Genomic DNA, 21426 nt, shown 5'->3' on the forward strand with positions numbered 1-21426 from the left:
CCCGAGGCTGAATAAAAGATTATTACTGAACGTCCCAAAAAATGAAAGGTAAATTGACCTCATTACGAGAAACTAAGGGAGAGCTCCGCGCGGAGACATTGTTTATTAATGAAACTTTTGACTGAACAATATAAAAAAAAATATGTATAGAAAAAGATGTACACGATGCAGTACAGGTGAGATAACTTGAAGATTTACCGAAATAATGTGAGAAACTTACCGTCTTTTGTTTATGTTTTTCCACTCATCCCTGGGGGGTTGGTACTGAATATAGCGTACTGCGGAGCTTGAGAACAAAAGACGGAATTTTCACATTATTTCGGTACATTTTTCAAGCTATCTCACCTGTACTGCATCATATACACCCTCTTCTGTATTGTGCAGTCGAAAAGTTTCATTAATAAACAATATCTCCGTGCAGAGAATTAATTAGAATTGCCAAACAATTAAATGAACAGTGTAACGGAAAGAAAAAAAAACAACTAATGTAATTTTTAGGATTATATTGTCCGAGTGAAAAGATAATATTGTGACTCAGATGAATTTAGTTTCCAAATACAACCGGTTGGAAAGAAACTTTCGGAATTTTTTTTAGTAAGGATGTGAGAACCTTTGAAAAAATTAATTATGCAAATGGGATTTAATTTGAATTAATCACTATTTCAGAAAATAACCCATAAGATTCCTGGGAGCTTAAGAATAATCCGAATCACAGCAAAACGCTCCACGGCCTGCTCTCTGAGCAAGATCCCGTGCTGGCAGAAAGAGTTTAATCATAACTACAACAACAAGCAAAATATTGAGTCTTATTCCTGAGAATGTTAAATTTATTCCTAGGTAAATCCATCAATATTATTGACAATCAAAACTTCTTACGGTTCAAATGCAAAGTTAATTTTTTTTTTTTTTACCCTGAGATTTACTTTTCATCGACGATTAAATTTTCCACCAATGTTAACATTTTTCCTCTGGTGTTAATTTACTCCGCCAGTGTTGTTTTTCCAACGTTAACTTATCCTTCCATGTCAGTTCCGTCAATCCTAATAGTCACTCTCCATCTCCTCGAGGATTTCGATGGCTGCCCTCTTCCCGCTGCCCATTGCCCCGTCCACGGTGCCGTACCGACTAAGATGGGTATGCTCTCCTGCCCAGTGGATGACCTGCAATGACCAGGGGTTGAAGTTTAGGGCACTTAATGCTCAACAGTTACACTGGCATCAAAACTGCCAGCTGATTTAGTGTTGTCACTCATTTTGGAATTCACTATAACTTGGGAATAGCTTTCGCTCAATGGTAGATATACAAGTTAAGTGCATTTACCTGTCCAGGATTCAAATCTATGCCTTCAGGACTAGAACAGGGATGTAATATATATATATATATATATATATATATATATATATATATATATATATATATATATATATATATATTATATGTGTGTGTGTGTGTGTGTGTGGTGTGTGTTATCATCTATCAAGTGCAGCTGTTCGTGAAGAGGTTGGCTATGGGTTTTGTTGCTGAGACATTGGGCATTGCACTACAGCAACATGCAGTTGATTTATTGAATATCCAGGGGTCTTCAGACTATGCTCTCTCAATAAGCAAAAGAATTATCAGCTACAAACTGTTTTCCCAACAAGCCAAAGAATATTCAGTTACAAACTTTTCCCAACAAACAAAAAAATATTCAGCTAGGTCTCATACTGGGAATGGGGTATCTGGACTTTTGCGGATGATCACCCTAGTATCAAATCTTTATTTATGTTCACTTTTTACTTGGATTCTTGTTTTAACTCTTCAGATGTTAACTGTACTGGATTTATTTTGGATTGCAGACTCACTTCTAACAGCTGAAACGGCTTTCGGCAGGAAGTGATAAAGGAACAATGTTGCAACGTTATCTGCTGTTTACCGTACGGTTTTAGCCCTGAGAATAAGAGGTATAGGGTACTGAATAAGCGTTATTTAAAGAAACGAATTCCACATATATGTATGTGTATGTGTGTATATATATTACTGTATAAATATTATTTATATACTATATATAGATTATATATATACAGTATATATTAGTGTGTATATATATATATATATATATATATATATATATATATATATATATATATATATATATATATATATATATATATATATATATATATACACATCAAAATTTACTCACCTGTATGAAGTATCTTTAATTATTAGAAGTCAGAAAAAAATTACTGTAAAAACAAACTACTCACAACTGAATATATTTTGCAATATTTAGGTAACAAAAACTGCCTATTAATGTGCTTTGCTAAGTTTAGCATCAGATGGTAGCTGTTATTTTTGCAAACATCCAACATCCTACCTAGAGATGTTAATGCATAAGCTACCCCTGATACTAAATGTGACATTCGAGTAACAAGTGATAAGTAAAACTTACCCTATTGCCATACGAATTGATGATGGCTTCAGCAAAGGGTCTTCTGGACTTCAGACCTGCTTGGTCACCGCTGACTGTGATGTAAGAGCTGTAGGCACCCCTCACCCAGACGTTCTTCCCCCACTGGCTCCTGAGAACACAAACAAGATGGGATTAGAGAAAAGTTCTTCTAGCACCTGCAAGGGATGTGTCGCTTCAAACTCCCGCCGATTCTACGGGGCTGACTGAATGGCGGGAACTTACTAGACATGGCACGTCATAAACATGTCTGTTATTGCATATTTTGCTGAAATGCACGTATGGCTGCAGTATGCAGCGTCATGTTTCGTCTTGTCGGTTGTTTGAGTGATTTGTTGCGAGTTTGGGGTCCTTAAGCTTTAGTAACTAGAAGTGAATTAACCCAATTAGCAACCGCCTGAACAGGGAAGTGAGACTGTTGCGCGCTGGTCTCGGTCTTGTCGTTCCAGAGATCCCGTTCATGACAGACGTGTGGGTTGGGCTCCCAAAGGTTTGTATAAAGTTTGCAGCTGTGAGTGCTCCTGCATAGTTGTAGTGAGAATGATTGGGTAAGAATAACTGTTTGGGAGTTTGTGTACTGCGTTGTCGTTGTGTTAGTTGCGGTTAAATTCCAGTGGTTTCTTTGAAGTTGAGGGCAATTGTGTAGCCCATGTGTTTCGTGTTGCAGGTATGGAAATTGTAAGTTCGTTAGTGCATTTTTTGGGGGGGATATGTGTGACTGTTATGTAATGGTGATGATTGAGATGGTTTTGCTTTTGTAAATAAATTGAGAAAACCTGGTACGTGACTCGTTTATCCTTGCATGGGGGCTAAGTCACTTTCGTAGTTCGTGGGTTGATTGTGCAGTCTATTGGCACAACGAAAATACAGTGACGTCTTTCAGGGAAATTCCCGACAGGATGTTCTCCCAGTGGCTTCTAAATGAGGCAGATGACACAACACAGCTACTACATGAAGCAACATGGATGTTTAAGTCAATAAAACAGTATATAAAGCAATAAAGAAGACTCAAGCATCTACCAAAGAGCCCTACCATATAAAAAGATATAAAAACTGTTTCTGGAATGTCATGTTTAGTGACTATGGCTGATCCAGTCAAATATGCAAAACATAAATGCTGGTTTGAGGTTCTTGAAGCCAGGTTTGGTTATGACTGATTTATTTCTCGAAAACCAGGTATACATTGAGGAATGCAGATGGAAAGGAAGTGACCGACCTGCGGATTTCCATGTCACGCATTTGGACAAGAATTTGCATCTGCTAGATGACATATAAATAATAATTTGTGTTACAATAAATGTACAAAGTAGTTACATACATCGGCGGGAAGGCCAGGCATAATGTGTATGGAGAGATACATAAAAAATTTGAAATAATAATGGGTAATATAAATGGCGTGATTAATGCAGAAATGAAGAGGTGTTTGATGCCTTTACAAGTACTTCCCCCAATGATTACAAAGATTATTGGATGACTTGAACATTAATCACGGAGCAGGAGGCGACCCCTTCTCTTCGAGAACTGTGGGTGGGGGGCAACGTCAACTGCTGGATCTGCTACAGCGCAGCCTCTGGGGTGCCCACGGCCCTTCCTTGGTGGGACGGCGGGTATGTTTGCAGGCGCGTTTTGAGTGGGGACCCTGGGACATCTGCCTGCCTCCTCCCGGATTTCACTGTCCAAAAAGAATGCTGGTTTCAGCCTGTCGATGGAAACCCAATCCTCCCGGCTGTGGACGTCGATGAGATACTCCTTGGGGGTCCTGTCGATGACTCGGTAAGGGCCCCTATAGGTCCTGGTCAAGGGCAGTCGACAGGCATCTATCCTGATGAAGATGTAGGTGTAGGAATCCAGGCCGGCCGGGCTGTAGGTGTTGGTTCTGTCCGTGAAGGTCCTATGGCAGGGCGCAAACTTCTGTGCTAGTTCCCTCAACCTCGGGAGGGGGGTGTCTTTGCTGTCGGCGGGAAGAATTCCCTTGGAACAGCTAGTATTTCTCCATAGACTTTTTCTGTGGGGGATACGTCGTCATCTGCTGTTGGTGCAGTGTGGAAACCCAGCAGGACTAGTTGGGCCCTCCAGTTTTCGTCTGTGCAACGGGCCATTAGAGCTGCCTTCAGTGAGCGGTATGCCCCCCCTACCATGCCGTTTGCTGCAGGGTTGTAAGCCATCTTGCTGTGAAGTGTCATACCCATCAGGCGTGCCAGGGAGACCCAGAGTTCTGACAGGAATGCTGAGCCCCTCTCCGTAGTAATGCTGTCTGGCATCCCGAAGTGGCTGATCCAATTGGAGAGGAGGGCTTCGCGCAGGATGCTGTTGACACCTCCATAGGTGTCGCCTCTGGCCAGCAAGTGGAGCAGTCTATGGTTGTCAGGAGGTACCTGGCGCCCCCAGACTGCGGTAGAGGCCGAAGCGCCGACGAGGTTGAGGGAAATCACCAATGCCTGATTGTGTGTGCCTTGTGATCTTGCTGGTTTGGCATGGGATACAGCTCCTCGCCCACTGGCGGGCGTCCTTCCTGATGCTGTGCCACACGAACTTTTCTGTCATTAGGCATGCTGTTGTACGCCCTGATGGATGGGAGAGGCCATGAATGATATCGAACGTCTGCTTCCTCCTTTAGGCGGGGACCAGGGGGCAGGTGCGCCCGAACTGCCCAAGGGTACATCCTCCTGTAAGCTGGTGTTTTCGGGTCTGCTGCTTGCTCCCTTGCCAGGTCTTCGTAGTCTATTCCGAGGTGCAGGGAATTGATTTCCACCCTTGACAGGGCGTCGGCTACTGGATTCTTCCTGCCGGGGACATAGGTGATGGTGCAACCAAACTCGGAGATGGCGGCCAAGTGCCGCTGCTGACTCGCTGACCACACGTCGCCCGCCTTCGTAAATGCATGCACCAGGGGCTTGTGGTCTGTGAGGATGGTGAATGGAGTGCCATCCAGCAGGTATTTTAAGTGCCGCACAGCCTGGTAGATTGTGAGCAGCTCTCTGTCAAAGGCACTGTAGCAGGTCTCTGCCAGCGACAACTTGCAACTGAAGAAGGCTAGACGCCGGGGTGTGCCATCTACTACTTGCTTGAGCACTGCTCCGCAGGTGATGTTGCTGGCATTGGTGGTAGATGCCGTGCAACTGGCATCTTGGCCTCCTGGAGCAAAGCAGATGGTGGGCATCCCGGCTGGTGGAGAATCTGGTTTAAAACATCCCAGGAACAGCCTGGGAATCGGAGAGTGACAAAAGGCTAGTGTACCTTGTTCAAGATGCTGGGTTGTTGTTCCAAGCAGATGGTGGGGGTTCTGTTCCCGGCTACTGGCTGGAGTCCTCCTCCGAATGGTACCGGGAGTGGCAGGTTCAACCAGCAGGCACCGCTTTGATAAATCGTCATGAAGAAACCTGAGGCGTTCACCTGCCGACTTGTGGCGCCCTTCTCGTTTTTTTGTGAAGGAACAGTCCGGTGCTGTGTCCCACCATGCCGGGTTCATCCAATGGCGGTGGCCACATGCCAGGGCAAACGTGGGAATCGGACGAAAAACAAGACATGATCTCTCCTCCCGTGCGATGACAAAAGGCCAGTGACAATACCTTTCAAAAATTGCCCAAGATGGAGATTGTCATGCACTCATGCCACCAAATCTTCTGTATCAAACTGGTTTCCCGGTTTGTTGTTCCATTGTAGCAATTTCATGCAAATATCCGGGGTTTTCTGATATATGTTTTATCATTGTACATTTACTATGTCTCCAGGGAGGTCCAAAACATAATCTCTGTTTTGCCGTGTCTGTGTGTAGAAACTGCTGTCTCGCCAATAACAACTTCGAAGATTCTGCGTAGTCCTCCTCCGTCACAGCTTTCCTTACACCTCCTCCTGGGAATACCGACATGCATTGTGCCTTAGTGGCTTCTGTCAACCAGCAGGCACTCTCCTCCCTCACCTGTAGATCGCGTTTGCTTGTCAGGCTGATTTCCTTCCTTTGCCCATTTGCGTCAATGCCTGGCAGTGTTACTAGACCCTGCAGTTCATTCCAGGCGTCCTGGATGTTTCCCAGCTGGGTCAATAGGTCTAGGGGTGCGCACCGCTCTATTGGGGACGGCATGGAATACGCTTGTATCAGCTTGTCTCGAAGGCCTGTACATAACCTTGTCTGGCTGTGAGTCAATCCATTGGGTGATCTTGTTGAAGACCTCTTCGTGGGTAATGTCTGCGTTGGTCTTCTCATCTGTGATGCGCGCCCACGGAAGTGAGAGCTCTTGAGTGAAAATGGGTGTAGCTTTAAGACATCTGGCTTTGTGGGCCATGCAGATGATTTCCGTGTTTTCAGATTGCGATTGTAATTCAGACTCTGCATCTTTACTTTCACACACCAAACGTGAGTACACACCGTGTCCACTAATGGTGTTAGTCCGTGGCATGAGTTGTGAATGGTGGCTGGCCAAAACCATTCAAAAAGGCACTCCTTGCGGGATGCCGTTATTAGCCCATTAATGGCATGGGGTTCCTCCAAGAAAGGAGCTTTCAGAGGCCTAGACTGTGTCGCTGTTTTGAGCCTGTTAAAGGCTCTCTGAAGGTAAATGCAGCCTTATTTAGTCCGTTAATGGCAGGGCCAAAACCTCATGGTTACCTGTCGCTCCTCGGGTCACCAGTTGTGATATTCAAGAAGACAGGTCTGGGTATGACTGATTTATTTCTCAGAAACCAGGTATACATTGAGGAATGCGGACGGAAAGGAAGTGACAGACCTGCGGATTCCCATGTCACGCATTTGGACAAGAATTTGCGTTTGTTAGATGACATATAAATGAGAATAATTTGAGTTACAATAAACATACAAAGTAGTTACATACATCGGCGGGAAGGCTGGACAATAATGCATATGGAGGGATACATAAAATATATGAAATAATAACGGGTAATATACATGCCGTGATTAATGCAGAAATGAAGAGGCGTTTGACACCTTTACACTGGAAGAAAAATCCTGCATAGACACCAAAAAGTCTTCCCACTGGTAATCTGTGGAACACCTTGCCCAGATGCTCTAGGCTGTCCAGCTAGTTAAGCAAAACATGACTGAAAGAGGTGAAGAGTTTCAAACAAACACCAAAAAAATCATACCTCTTGAAAAAGGAAGGTTCCGGAACAGTCTGCCCAGTGACCCTACGAAGGAAATTAAGAATATGTCGTTTGACGTCATCGTTTGACAAGTTCTCCATTTTCCGGGCACTGTCTCCCACGACAAAGGACTGTAAAACATTCGGCTGCTGGTGGACGCCCAAAACCTCCATAACGCCATACAGCCATGACTGGAACAAAATAGAGAATGATGGAATCTGTTTATCTGAGCAAGTGTTCCAGGTTTGTGGCTGGGGGTACACACGAGTTGTGAAAATAAGTTATATTCATTTTCCATTCTACTAGATTTTAATTCGTTCATATTTGATCGATTGACATCTGAATAAAAAAAAAGGGTACGTTCATACAGTCTGCATATAAGTTCAGTATGCCTGAATACATTAGAAACAAGCACTTTAGCAGCCCTAGTTTTCTTTTTTATGGTAACTGTCCATCTTTTTCCCTTGAACTGTGTCCATACAGTGAAATTTAGTACTGAAATTCATGTGGCATAAACACTCATTTCCGTTTAAAATATTATTATTTACAAAGCTATACTCTCATTAGTGTTGAGGAGAAAATGGTTAATAAAAAAATCGAGAATTACGTAGCTGATTAAAGTTTGGAAGATAATGATTTAAATTAGCACAATGTATCTAGGAGGATGATTGACGTCAACAGATCTAAAGAAACCTTGAAAAATAGCAGTGAAATTATGGGAAGAAAATATGAAATGACATAGAAACTGAAAAAAAATTGTAAGATTCACAAGGCATAAAACCGTTGACAAGAAGTATGGAAAACAGGAAACCTTCTGCCAGACTGCCAAATGACTGAAAAACACCGAGAATATTGAAAAGATATCCTTTAAAGTCGTGCAGAAAAAATTACCAAGATCAGCATACTAGACAAATAGGTCATCGTTAGACATTACCTTGCAGAAGTCACAGTGGTCATCTGACAGAAGGAGGCTTAACTGAGTCTGAGAAAAAGCAAAATAACAAAGTTTCAACATACTCTTCATTAATTGAGTCAGCAATTTCATTTAACTACTTTTTACCCTACAATTTCGTCTTTGTCTTTCAACGATTATCCAACAATATATCCTGACATGAGAACACTATTGCACATGCTTATGGTGTCTTGATTGCTGATCTGACTAATCAGCATAAGAGTTTTTAAGGAATACAAAGATTAAATGTTGCCATTTTTTAATAAGTTGTATGTGGATTCACTGAAGTGTATTAAATTTAAACAGTGCTGTGAATTCAGAAAACAGCATTGCATATAGATGTGAGCATCTTCTGAAAACGACCTAGATTAGGTTAGAATACATCTCGGTATTTCACTCTACGAATTAGCACCCTAACTCAGGTTAGGTTGGGGTTCAGGAAAGGGTGGCAAACCTGTTCCAGTCAAGTAGTTCCGACCATCAACTGTGACCATTATTATTAGAATTCGGTAGCGTGTCATGGGTTATCAACATTTCTGATAATAAAGCACACGATCAGCTCAAGTACAGGGCCAGGTGTCTTGCTGGTCTTCAGTGATATCAGAAGAGTGCAACTCGATAAACAGAGAATAATGGGATAAACCAGCTTCAGATTAGCGAGAAGTAACATTGGAGGACCAGAAATAATAGAGCAGCTGAAGACAGAATTGGCCAAGAAATTAAAACTGAATAGGTTGGCCTTTTCATTAGAAGAGTGTACAATAGAGCCATCAATATGTAAGACAAAAGGAATCCAGATTTGCTCCTCAGAAAATCCAGAAGACTCACAAATGAGCACAGTGGCCACTTTCCAAGTGCCATCGCTGGCGTTGTGCAAGGAAATCAATGGAAAGAAACAAAGCCTGTGTAATTTAATGAACTATAACATAAGATAGAATAACAGTAGAGTTTATAGAAAAAAGCTTTTTATAAAGACATCACAGAGGGAAAGTGAAAGATTTACAAATCTAGTAGTAATAATTTTTCTGGCATTACAGAAATTACAAATACCACCTCTAAAACAAGTGTAAGTAAATTTTTTTTAGCAAGAGATGTGAAAATTCCAAGGGAAAACTTTATTGGACTGGGTTTCAGAGAAAAGGTGGATTCTCTTCAGTAGTAACATAACCCTAGTGTATTTCACCTCATTTAACGTAATATATTTTCCCCTTAAAATATTTTACCTGATTGTCTAGCTCAGATCGGTGGCTCTAACTAGCCTGAACAGATAAAACAGAAGATAATGTAGTAGATGGTGTTATTGATGTCATCCTACTCTACAATCAGTTGCATATTTTGCCTCGTGCACATTTTACCTCATTTTACCTCATGCACATTAATATATTTACGTCATTCAGAATCAACCTCCCATGCCTCATGCATCAATCTTGTAATTTACCTCTTCAGCAGGAAGATCGAAATTCTTAAAAATAATGTGAAGGTCCAGAGGTTTTGGGTCAGTCTTTTTCCACCAAGGTGATTCCCAGCCGATTTGAATCTTGTCTGCTACGCCAAGGTCGATTTTCTGTTGATATAAAAACAGTAATAAATCGTCCATGTGTGATGAGTGGTGGATATGCTGAGTATATACGGGTACAACAGTTTCACTTAACTCTGCAGGCTTGTTGAGCATTAGTGTTCTCTTGAAAGTTTGTAAGCACCGAATTTTACAATGAGGTTGTTGGGTCCCATGAACTAGTTGTTATAGTCATACTGATATCTCTTCAAATAATATGCTTTGTAAATAAATCATTATATAAGGTGTAAGTCCTGTATAAGTGAATCAAATTGGTTTTCAGTAAGCAAGGGTAACTTTTTCTTTAGATTCGCTCCTGTTAAAATATTTATAGTCATGACTAATCATGATTTTGAGCAGTAGACATTAACAAAGAGATCTTGCATCAGTTATCTATAGCCTCAGAAAAATCCATGTTTAGGTCATTCTGTTTACCTGGTATCCTTCCAGCTAATATAGACTTTAGAATCTGTGCTAATGAACACTCGTGATGCTTGACATTCTTGTAACAGTCACACTTCAGTTTTCTTATTCTTATGTATAACATTGGTTTTTTGTTCATTGTTCACTGACAGATTTCTAAAGATCTAGTGGACTAGATGACCAACAACACTGAGTACCAGTTGTCTAGATCTTTTGAATCTACCATAGTTTTCATATTGACGTATACTCAGTCTAAAGGATTTTGAGCATCATTATAATGCATTGCCACTAATAAGAGTGCTATGGATCCTTACAAGTTTTAGCAATGCTAGGGAGATTATACTAGAGTACATTTGGTCGGCATAAAATTTTGCTCAATACAGCATTTAGAAGTAATTGTTTTACTGACTCCTACAGTCATGCATTAAATTTATATCCATCGTACTTAGAAATATCTTAAGAACAGAATTTGATTTATTGTTGCATGTGGAACAAGGATATATTCAGGTAAATCTTCCACCCAAAAGAATTAGGACAACCCAGAAATTTAAATTTTAACTTTGAAAACTGAATCATCCAAATTCAGACCATATCTACACTTGGAAAAGTCTTGACCTCGTATCTCTAAAACATTGTCCAAACCGTGATTTAAAAAGAGGTTGTACACCATATAGCTATTTATTTAACTACGGAGCTAGCAACCTCACCCCAGGAAATCAGTGATAAAAGAATCCAGTATGAGCAGTACTAGTCCACAATGATCTTGCAAAATGAAAGTTTAAAAAAGGCACTGCCTATGTTTAGAATATCCTTACATTCAGGTCATTTTGATAGCGAGCCGGGAGAGGGGGGTCAAAGAGCTGAAGGTGTCTCTCCTTCAGGTGCCCGATGGAGGCCGTGACGAGGACGTAGTCAGTTAAGTAGGCTTCCTTTGTAGTCGTTACGACCAGAGCCCTCCCGCTGGGATCTGATTCCCAGAAGATTTTACACACAGGGGTAGATAACTTGATCTTGTCTTCAGGAATGGAACTCTGTAGAAAGGTCAGATTAGTAAAAAAAAATGTAATATAATGTATATATAATGTATATATATATATATATATATATATATATATATATATATATATATATATATATATATATATATATATATATATATTATAATGTATAGGCAGTCCATCTTCTGTCCTGAGAGCTTGTTTATAAGTTCAGTTTGTTAGTGAGTGCTACAAAGTTAGCTTAGGCATCTAGCATTGTCGTTAGCCAATAGCATATGGCACTGTGGGGTAAAAAAGGTTTCTATCAAGACAGTTTGGTCTTAAGTACATAAAATTTATACTAAAAAGAATTTCTCTTTACTTGAAAAAGTGGTAATAGAATGCATGAAGTAAAGTTTTCATATCCCTCATATCACGCAGAGGCAGAAATTTGTAAGTTGAAAGGGTGTGCAGAAGATTACATACAGTTGAAATGGAAAGGATGTTGTTATTTGAGATTATTTTAAAAGCCTTTACCTTATGACGATCACAAATGAGAGGATGTGAGACAATAAAAGGTTGAAATTACCTTGAGATAATTGGTGAGAGCATCGTATCCTTGGCTCCACTGGTTCAGCTTGTCTTCACCTCCATAGCTTACGAACTGGTCCACATCTCTTGCTGACTGCTCCATCCAGTTGTTGACGCCTGCGTCTCTCAGCACCAACTGAGGGCGCCAGTGGAAGGAATGATAACATAAATATATATATATATATATATATATATATATATATATATATATATATATATAAACTATATAATTTCTATATATATATATATATATATATATATATATATATATATATTTCTATATATATAAACTATATATATACATATTTCTATATATAAACTATATAATTTATATATTTATATATATATATATATATATATATATATATATATATATATATATATATATATATATATATTTGTGGCATACATTCCTATTTTTTTTACATTCACAAACATTGATCCACAATTATTGTTTGTTATTATCGAATTCACTATACCTAGGGAGAAACTTACACCCTAAGGGTGTTTCTGCTCTGACCAGGATTCGAACCTGGACACTTGGTTTAGAGGCAACAATTGACAGTCGACTTGACCATTCGGCTATCAAGATCCTGCCACAGGAAGAAGCACTTGACAGTTAGTGTTCCCCTTTGGTGAAAGTTATTCCCAGGGTATAGTGAATTCGATATTAAATATTTGTAGCTATCATCCATATATATATATATATATATATATATATATATATATATATATATATATATATATATATAGTATATATATATATATATATATATATATATATATATATATATATATATATATATATATATATATATATATATTATATAAATGGGAATAATGCAGAGTATGGGGTCATGAACTACTTGGGAGGGGGTCCAAGGTGGCAAAGCCCCCAAGCCAGGTTGGGACACAGCGTCAAAGGTTAGGTTGGGTAAAGCTAAGTCTAGTTAGGCTATATTGCCTCTGAAATACCTACTACAGAAATGCCTACTGGGCTTACAGTAGCCCTGACCCCTACTTTGTATTATATATATATATATATATATATATATATATATATATATATATATATATATATATATATATAATATATATATATATTTCAGAAAATATGGCTTGCTACAAATTTTAAAGGATTGACATATATGCATTTCATAGCTTCAATGCTTTAAGATGTGATGAAAGAATTTATGGAGTCAGATGGAAGTAGGTCGAGAGACTCGAGGTAAAATCTTGTGTTCAACAAATAGTTTGATTCCTCAGCAATATTGCCGGTCAGGTGATCTTCCGAAGTGTTATGTATATTCGTGAGTACGTGCGCTAATTTGATCTAGATTACGCCAAAATCTGCCCTAAAAAGTGAGTTTGATCGTTCATTAACGTGATAGAACTGCAGTTGTCTAGACGTAGCTTTGGAGAGGATCCAGGCTTTGAACGGCAGATAAGGTAGACTTTGAAATCTCTGTTTTTATGGGAGGAAATTGAACTTGGATTTTTACCATGATTTTCTAATCATTATGAACTTTGAACTGGTGTGGGAGATTTAATATGAATATTCATACCTCTTTATATTATTGTTTTGTCATGTTACGTTTGCCATATCTTGGCTATGCATTTTACACTTTCCATTATTGTGTTTTGCATTTCATGTATTTTTGGGAGTTTTCTATCATGTTTGATTCTTCCGACAGATGTCTGTGGACAGATGTCGGTAGACAGTGTGGACTGGTTCGAATAACATGTGGTAGACTGCTTTGACATGACTAGTTATTGATTTGGGGAGTATGTGAGTTTGGATATTTTCAGGCTATTAGCCATAGTGAGACTTCTTTAATCAGAAGTGTTTTGCAGTTCAGAGTTTAGTTATCTAACTCGATATTTCATTTATTATGCATTTTAATCTTGCTTTGTTTTATTCATTTCTTGTTGGGTTATTTGAATAATAAACCTATTTTTGTAGAAACTATTGCGTTCCTTTAAATGGTCCATTTAATCGATTTGGTGAGAATGAGTGCGATTCGGGTGGGTGAACTTGAAAACGATGAGAGAGAGAGAGAGATACACAGAGAGAGAGAGAGAGAGGTGATACACGGTGAGAGAGAGAGAGAGAGAGAGAGAGAGAGAGAGAGAGAGAGAGAGAGAAAGAGAGAGAGAAAATAGATATAAGTGTTGCCGTGAGCGAACGTTCATACGCCTCCGTTTCCTGATTAAAGATCGTTGGAGCACGCTACGTACACCTTCAAAAGGGTGTTAATTCTGTCCTCGTTACAGAAAAATTGGTGGCAGCATGATTTTAACGTCTTTAGTGATGGCGAAAGAGGGAGATTGCTAATAGACTAATTGGTAACGTTGATGCCCAAGGCATAGGCGACTTCACCTAAGAGCTAAGGCGTGGTCAGTGTTGAATGACTGAGTAGGTCGTGATTACGTGTGTAATACGGGGAACCTTTCTTCTTTTTTTCCGTTTCTATTCGAGTACTGGGAGTGGGGAGTTGTGAAATAGATCTGATGATCTCTAGAGCAATTTTGGAGTTAACAAAATACCCAAATAAGTGTGAATAGTGGCGATTGTGAGTTAATTACGCAAAGTGATGATTCAACAATAATCGCGCGCTGGGTGTCCTTTTTTGCTGAGCCGTCGAGTAGGTGACGTCACAGGTTAGCAAGTTGAGAGATAGGTACTTCGTTTTCTGTTTCAAAATTGGTAAGTACCCCATTCTAGGCGTAAGTTGCGCAGAACGCCGCTTTGTCCACTTCTTTAGAGGGGGTAACTTGTGCCTTTCTAGTGTTCTTTTGGTTTCTTTTATGTTGTTACGCTCAAGGCATGCAGATTACTCACAAAATGCCGGACGATGCAGCAAGCACATCCCAATCAATTGTGGTGCATAAAGTGACGAACATTTGTGGGGGAATTACAAATTTTAAAGGGTTAGTTGATGAAAGCCAACCCAAAATATAGAAACTTTCATTGAGTCAGTGAACAATTATCTGAATTCCAAGAAAATTACGAATGGCGCTGAAGCTTTAACAGAGGCTAAATCATTTCTGGATTTAGATAAAGGAGATATTGGGAAACGAGCACGCAGTTTCGGTTCAGAAGGTGTAAAACTTGGAATGAACTGCAGAAATTTCTACGAGCTACTTATGGCGGAGTTCAACGTGAATGCGCAGTTCGAATTTGCGAGAGTTTCAAAATAAAGAAGGGCAATGATTCACTAGTCACATACAGTGAATTTATTCGATGCAGTAGTTGAGTTAAAGAAATCTATAACAGGTTCTCCATGGGTAACTGGAAATAATATCTCCTTAGATAATTTTGAAAGATTGTTACACTTTGCTTGCCTTTTAACGTCAGTCCCAGATGTAATTGTAGATAGTTTTGATAAGAGAATTGATCAGGATACAGACGAATCCTTTTGTTTGCACAGATTAACAAAAATCTAGCAAAATGCCCGACACTGGACAGTAGTTTTGTACAGGGGAGGTGCAAGATGTCAGCTGCGGTTTCAAACCACAGAATAATGATAGTCGCCGTATTCGGGAAATGATGCAACAGCGAAGACATGTGCACGAGTAGAATCAAGAAAATTCCAGAGAGATCAGTCACAACGATACGTTGTTTTAATTGTGATAAAATAGGCCATAGTAAGTCAAATTGCAGAGTGAGATATTGTTCAGTTTGCAAATCTTCAGATCATGGATGGAGATTTTGCCCAGCCACAAAGAGTAGAGATTATTCAGGGAAGTCCTGGGAGGTTTTTCTAGATATGACAGGAGAATTCCACATGATGCAAGTTCTAGATACACAAAGGAACAGCAGAATTTTCACAAGATAAGTTCGAAAACGGACACAGGATAATGACTAATCGGGTCGTAGAGTCACTAGAACCTAGGCCGATTGTACGTGGATTCTCTAATGGCAATGAAATTCATATTTTCATTGATTCTGGTAGCTCAGTTAACTTAGTAAATGCTGACCTTTTTCACTGAGGTTTCCAGAGTGCAAATTAGTCCCTTCTAGTGAGACAGTGTGTGATGTACAAGCGAGGAAACTGAATATTTTAGGTTCGTCATTTCTACGCTTTGTATCGGTGGAAAGACAATAGTAGAATCATTTTTTGGTCATAGAAGGATTAGCCTTAGGTGAAATGGTTTTGCTAGGACACCCTTCTTGTATGCGACATAACATCAACATTCTTACGGAGTTCAGGGGATTACAATAGGTGAGTCGGGTTGTTTTGTTCCATATATACACAGGAAAGAAACTTGTGAGAAACCTAAGACACAGTCTGAGACATGTGTAACACATTCATTAGAGAGTGAAGATATTCCGCAAAGATCTTTCAAAGGATTTTGTTGAAGATATTGAATTGCAAAACGAGTTCCTACATTAGTTAAAGTGTCGCTGAAAGAGAAAAAAGTTTCCTTCTCAAGTGTGCGTTGTTGAGGGAACCGAGAAATTCAAAGACGTTGTGAGTACGGTGTCAGTGAATGAATTTTCAGTCGCAGGCGTGACTTCAGTAGAATTAGTTAGCTATCAAGACTCAGTGAAAAATATCACAAGGGTACTTATGTAATTGATTTTGAAGAGTTTAAGGAAGAGCATAAATTAGTGAGTTTTTGTGGAGACGGGAATATGTTTCCTAACGAGGAGCAACAGTTCCGAAGTCAGGTTCTACATGAACATTTGGCTAAAGTTGATTATCCTGAATATTCAGATAAAGTAGAGAAAGTGTTGAAAGAATATCTAGATATCATTGCTTTGAAGGGAGATAAATTAGAGTTACAGAAGTTTTAGAACATTCAATCCGCCTAGAAAAGTGGTACAAATCCCATATATATTCCAGCATATCGAATTCCTTTTAAGATCAGAGAAGAAGTAGAAAAAGAAGTTCAGAAGTGGGAGTCACCAGGCATTATTAGACCGTCCAATTCTCCGTTTAATTTTCCTTTGCTTGCAGTTCCTAAGAAAGACGGTAGTATCAGAGTTTGTGTAGATTTTCGTAAATTGAATGAAAAACATGCCCAGATAGATATCCGGTAGCTTGTTTGCCTGATTTGTTTGTTGAGATCGGTGGCAAGAATATATATTCATCTATAGATCTGATGCAAGGGTTTTTACAAGTTCCCCTTTGTGAGAGTAGCCGTAAATATACAGCATTTTCGGTACCAAAGGGACATTACGAGTTTAATAGGATGCCTTTTGGATTACAAGGGTCCCCAATAAATACAGCGAGAGAAAGATTTGCACGTATCAGTAAAGAACTTGAACTTAGTTCGCGTGCAATGGTAGAGAAAAGTAACGCGAAATCGAGGGGAGTAGCTTTTTCGATGGGTGATAGAGTGTTTGTTAAAGTGAATGTTCGGAATGATCTGAATTATAAGTTAAGTCCGAAGTTCCACGGACCTTTGAGATTGTAGAGATCAAAAGAGGGAATAGATTTGTAGTTAAAGATGTAAATACTGAGTGACGAAATTGACCCATATTTCAGTTAAAGAAAGTTGGGATATAATGGAACGTTTGTATATAGTTAGAGGGATAGATGGGTTGATATTTGTATATATATGATATTTTTTTTATTTTTTTTTGTCTCTTGTTCATTTTGGATGTTGAGGTTCTTAGTCATTTGTTTTCGAATGATTTTAGGAATTGAGACATGGGCTAATTTCATACGAGATTTGACCTTAACACTATCTAGTGGGTTGTTGTGTTATGATGTATTTTATCATCTGACGCAATATCTTTGTTGTTTAGGATTTTTTTTCTTGGGGAGGTATTTAGTATATCGGACCGAACAAGTCTGATCTTTTTTTTTTTCGAGTTGGGAGATCGTATTTGAGTGTTTGGATTTTTTTTCAGTTTCTTTTTGTTAAATAAAGGAGCTGTATTGTGAGTAGTTATAGTTGTTAAGATCGTGGGAGCGATTGCCATTACGTCAATTGCTATTTTGTTGAGAGTTAGTCAGGTGTTGCGAAATATTTGCTAACCAGAGTAGAACTTTCATGTCTTTTGCGAGATATGATACCTTTTAGTGTTTGGATAGGTTTTTTTTATGAGTGAGTTCCGTAGAGTTATTGTGCTTAATAGTGAGTTGACTGTGATTATTCTGAGATACAAACTTGGAATTAGTTCACATTGTGAGTGTTTGACTTTTGCATTAGTGGTTTTGTTTGGTTCAGTAACATGAAACCTTTTTGTTATTAGACCTTTTTCGAGTGATCTTTTGGGAGACTCAGTAGTGACATGGGATAGAGTAGAGACCATGTTCATTTTGGGAGATCAGTATCAAGGTTCGGGAGTTGATTATAAGACGAGTTGTACTTTGGTTAGAGAGGTGTGTGTGTGACAGTAGTATTTTCCAGTTGCGAGTTTTGTCTGTGGGTGGCTTGTGAATTATCATTAGTTCATAGACAGACTACGACAGAATGTGACTTTAGACAGTTCCTGCGAGATTACCACATTGAGTCCACCAGTACTCTTCCTGCCGTGTTTTTGCAAGGAGTATGCAGTTACAATGATGTGCCAGAGCAACAAGTCGACGACATTCGTTCATCGAGGGTCCGAGCAGTTCGATTCATCCTGCAGAATCCTGTCTACGGAATTTCTCGTACTTAGCCGTGCTGTATTCAACAGTTCCAGAAAGATAATTATGCGTCATACGATAACGAGCATTTGGTAGTGGAGGTACCTACAACCAAAGGTGCCAATGACGGTTCCACCGTTGGAAGACATTGACGATTCCGTGATGTTCCAGTATCAGAATATATTATGCCGACAATTTTAATTGTCTTAATAGCTATTTTACTGATAATTCTTGTTGTGGGGTAGTAAAGCTTATTCGTGTTTGTAAGATTACATGTAAAGGCTCTAAGAACTCAACCCCAGTGACTTTGGAAGTGCGTCATGAGAGCAGTCCTAAAGCTGCAGTGCAGTAGACATTGCTACTGATCATAGTCCTATTCTGTTATGTTTTATACATATGCTTTTGTTTTAGTTTGTTGCTGAGGAGAGCGAGACGCTCTTATGTGGTGGCCGAGCTCTCTTTCAGAAAATATGGCTGCTACAAATTTTAAAGGACACATATATGCATTTCATAGCTTCAATGCTTTAAGATGTGATGAAAGAATTTATGGAGTCAGATGGAAGTAGGTCGAGAGACTCGAGGTAAAATCTTTGTGTTCAACAAATAGTTTGATTCCTCAGCAATATTGCCGGTCAGGTGATCTTCCGAAGTGTTATGTATATTCGTGAGTACGTGCGTTAATTTGATCTAGATTACGCCAAAATCTGCCCTAAAAGTGAGTTTGATCATTAAGTTAATCTATTCCTGTTTGTTATGCTTTTTTCTCTATACTTTACGGGCTTACTTGCTATGAAATTAACCACTACAAAGTCTGTAAAGCATCAGGAATACTGATTTGCTCTTTATACAGACAATAGAGAATTAATTCATTGGATTTTGTAATCTGGCAGTATAACGACTGTGGTCTTCAGCGGGACGGTAGAGTCAGGACTAAGAATTGTGGGAATAACCTGCCCGTCTATATTTCAAGTATTTAGGCTGAGGCTGACAGGGAAGTGTATGGCAGGGATAGACCAGTGAAGTATTCGATTGGAAAGACTAGCAGACCTGTCATATGCTAGGCAAGAAAGACTGGTAGACTCGATGATTATGAAGCAAGAAAGATTGGCAGATCCGTTGAGTATTGGTGAAGAAAGACTGCAGACCCGTTTAGTACTAGGCATGAAAGACTGGCCCGCCCGCCAGGTATTAGGCAAGAAAGACTAGTAGACACATCGAGAATTTGTGAAGAAAGACTGGCAGACTTATCCAGTACTAGTGAAAGAAGACTGGCAAGAAACTTTCAGAACCCTCAAGTATTAAGCAAGAAAGACTGGCAGACTTATTGAGCATTAAGCAAGAAAGACTGGCAGACCTACTGAGTATCAAGCAAGAAAGACTGGCAGACCTACTGAGTATTAAGCAAGAAAGACTGGCAGACCCATCAAATATTAGACAAAAAAGACTGACAACCTCTGTCAATCATTAGACAAGAAAGAGACAGAGGGGGTCAGTATGGTCAGGGTAGCAAAAGTCTGTCAAATATCTAGCAACATGAATGCTAAGCATGTGCTTGATGTATTATGGATCTCATGGAAAATATGCAAGAATTTTCGGACAAGTTATGGGGCCAACTTCAAGTTTATTGTTATATTTATTTTCACATCTACAAAGACCAAGCTTAAAGGCCCCTTAAACTTATGACACAAGAGACATGACAATGGAATGGCCGAACGTAAAGAAGAAAATCAGACCCAAGTGAAGATTTGAAACATCACAAAGCTTCTTCCATTTAAACACTTTCTTCATGAGTAACTTTTCAAACACCATACCAGTTTTCAGTCTTGTTTTAGTATTTATTGATAAAACTTTGTTTTAGACTAGTGTGTTAATATGACAATGATAGTACAAATGGGTTATAAGCTTTGATTATGTTAGGTTTGGTTACATTGTATTCCAGTCTGTTAAAAATTTTTTTAGATAATGTATTGGTCCTATTATGAAAACATGACAAAAACCATGGGTTAAAAAAACTCTACGAAAGAGCTAACTGCAAAACACAAAATACTGCATCTCTGCAATGGTGTGCACATTCATGAAGCCCTTTCTCTCACTCTACTTCTGTACTCCCCCTCTACAACACAGTATCCATCTTTGGCCACCCTCCCACCTACAGGTTACCCTGGAACCCTACCATATCTGGAGTACCTGTATAATGTATATAGGTACGCTAACTCAGTACACTCTCTCTCTCTCTCTCTCTCTCTCTGTGTGTGTGTGCCAGTTACCATGTTAAGATAATGCAGCCAAGCATTCTTTTCGTCTGGCGAAGTTGAGTCATTATCGTACAAACTCTCGAACCTGTTGACAAAAACGAATAGATCATCATCAGGAGGTTCAGTTCAGGATGACAACATAGAACTAGAGAGCACACTGTATATATATATATATATATATATATATATATATATATATATATATATATATATATATATATATATATATATATTATAGATATATATATATATATATATATATATATATATATATATATATATATATGTATATATATATATATATATATATATATATATATATATATATATATATATATATATATATATATATATATACACACAGTATATATATGTATATATATACATATATATACAGATTAATGGTTGCTGGTGTCTACTTCCTATCATGAATTAATAAGTCAGTTAATATGAAAATATAAAATATTTAAACATCAACCAATTATGTAATGGGTAGATGGATAAAAAGACAGATAGACAGGCAAATAACTGAATTTA

General features: G+C 38.8%; 1 protein-coding gene across 2 annotated transcripts in view; it reads right to left on the reverse strand.

Annotated features, from left to right (window-relative positions):
• Window positions 1-486: 486 nt before the first annotated feature.
• Window positions 487-21426, reverse strand: part of LOC136832053 (spermine oxidase-like) — a 41983-nt gene continuing 21043 nt past the window's right edge. For both annotated transcript variants that reach the window (XM_067092580.1, XM_067092579.1), the window contains 7 exons: window positions 20902-20974; window positions 12046-12183; window positions 11295-11510; window positions 9940-10065; window positions 7553-7740; window positions 2435-2564; window positions 487-1160 (listed from right to left, as the gene is read on the reverse strand). In XM_067092580.1, the coding sequence (XP_066948681.1) occupies window positions 1041-1160; window positions 2435-2564; window positions 7553-7740; window positions 9940-10065; window positions 11295-11510; window positions 12046-12183; window positions 20902-20974 (991 nt within the window). In that variant the 3' untranslated portion in view covers window positions 487-1040. The remainder of the gene's footprint in view (window positions 1161-2434; window positions 2565-7552; window positions 7741-9939; window positions 10066-11294; window positions 11511-12045; window positions 12184-20901; window positions 20975-21426) is intronic.

The sequence above is a fragment of the Macrobrachium rosenbergii genome, chromosome 49 (assembly GCF_040412425.1).
Source record: "Macrobrachium rosenbergii isolate ZJJX-2024 chromosome 49, ASM4041242v1, whole genome shotgun sequence".
Lineage (NCBI taxonomy): Eukaryota > Metazoa > Arthropoda > Malacostraca > Decapoda > Palaemonidae > Macrobrachium > Macrobrachium rosenbergii.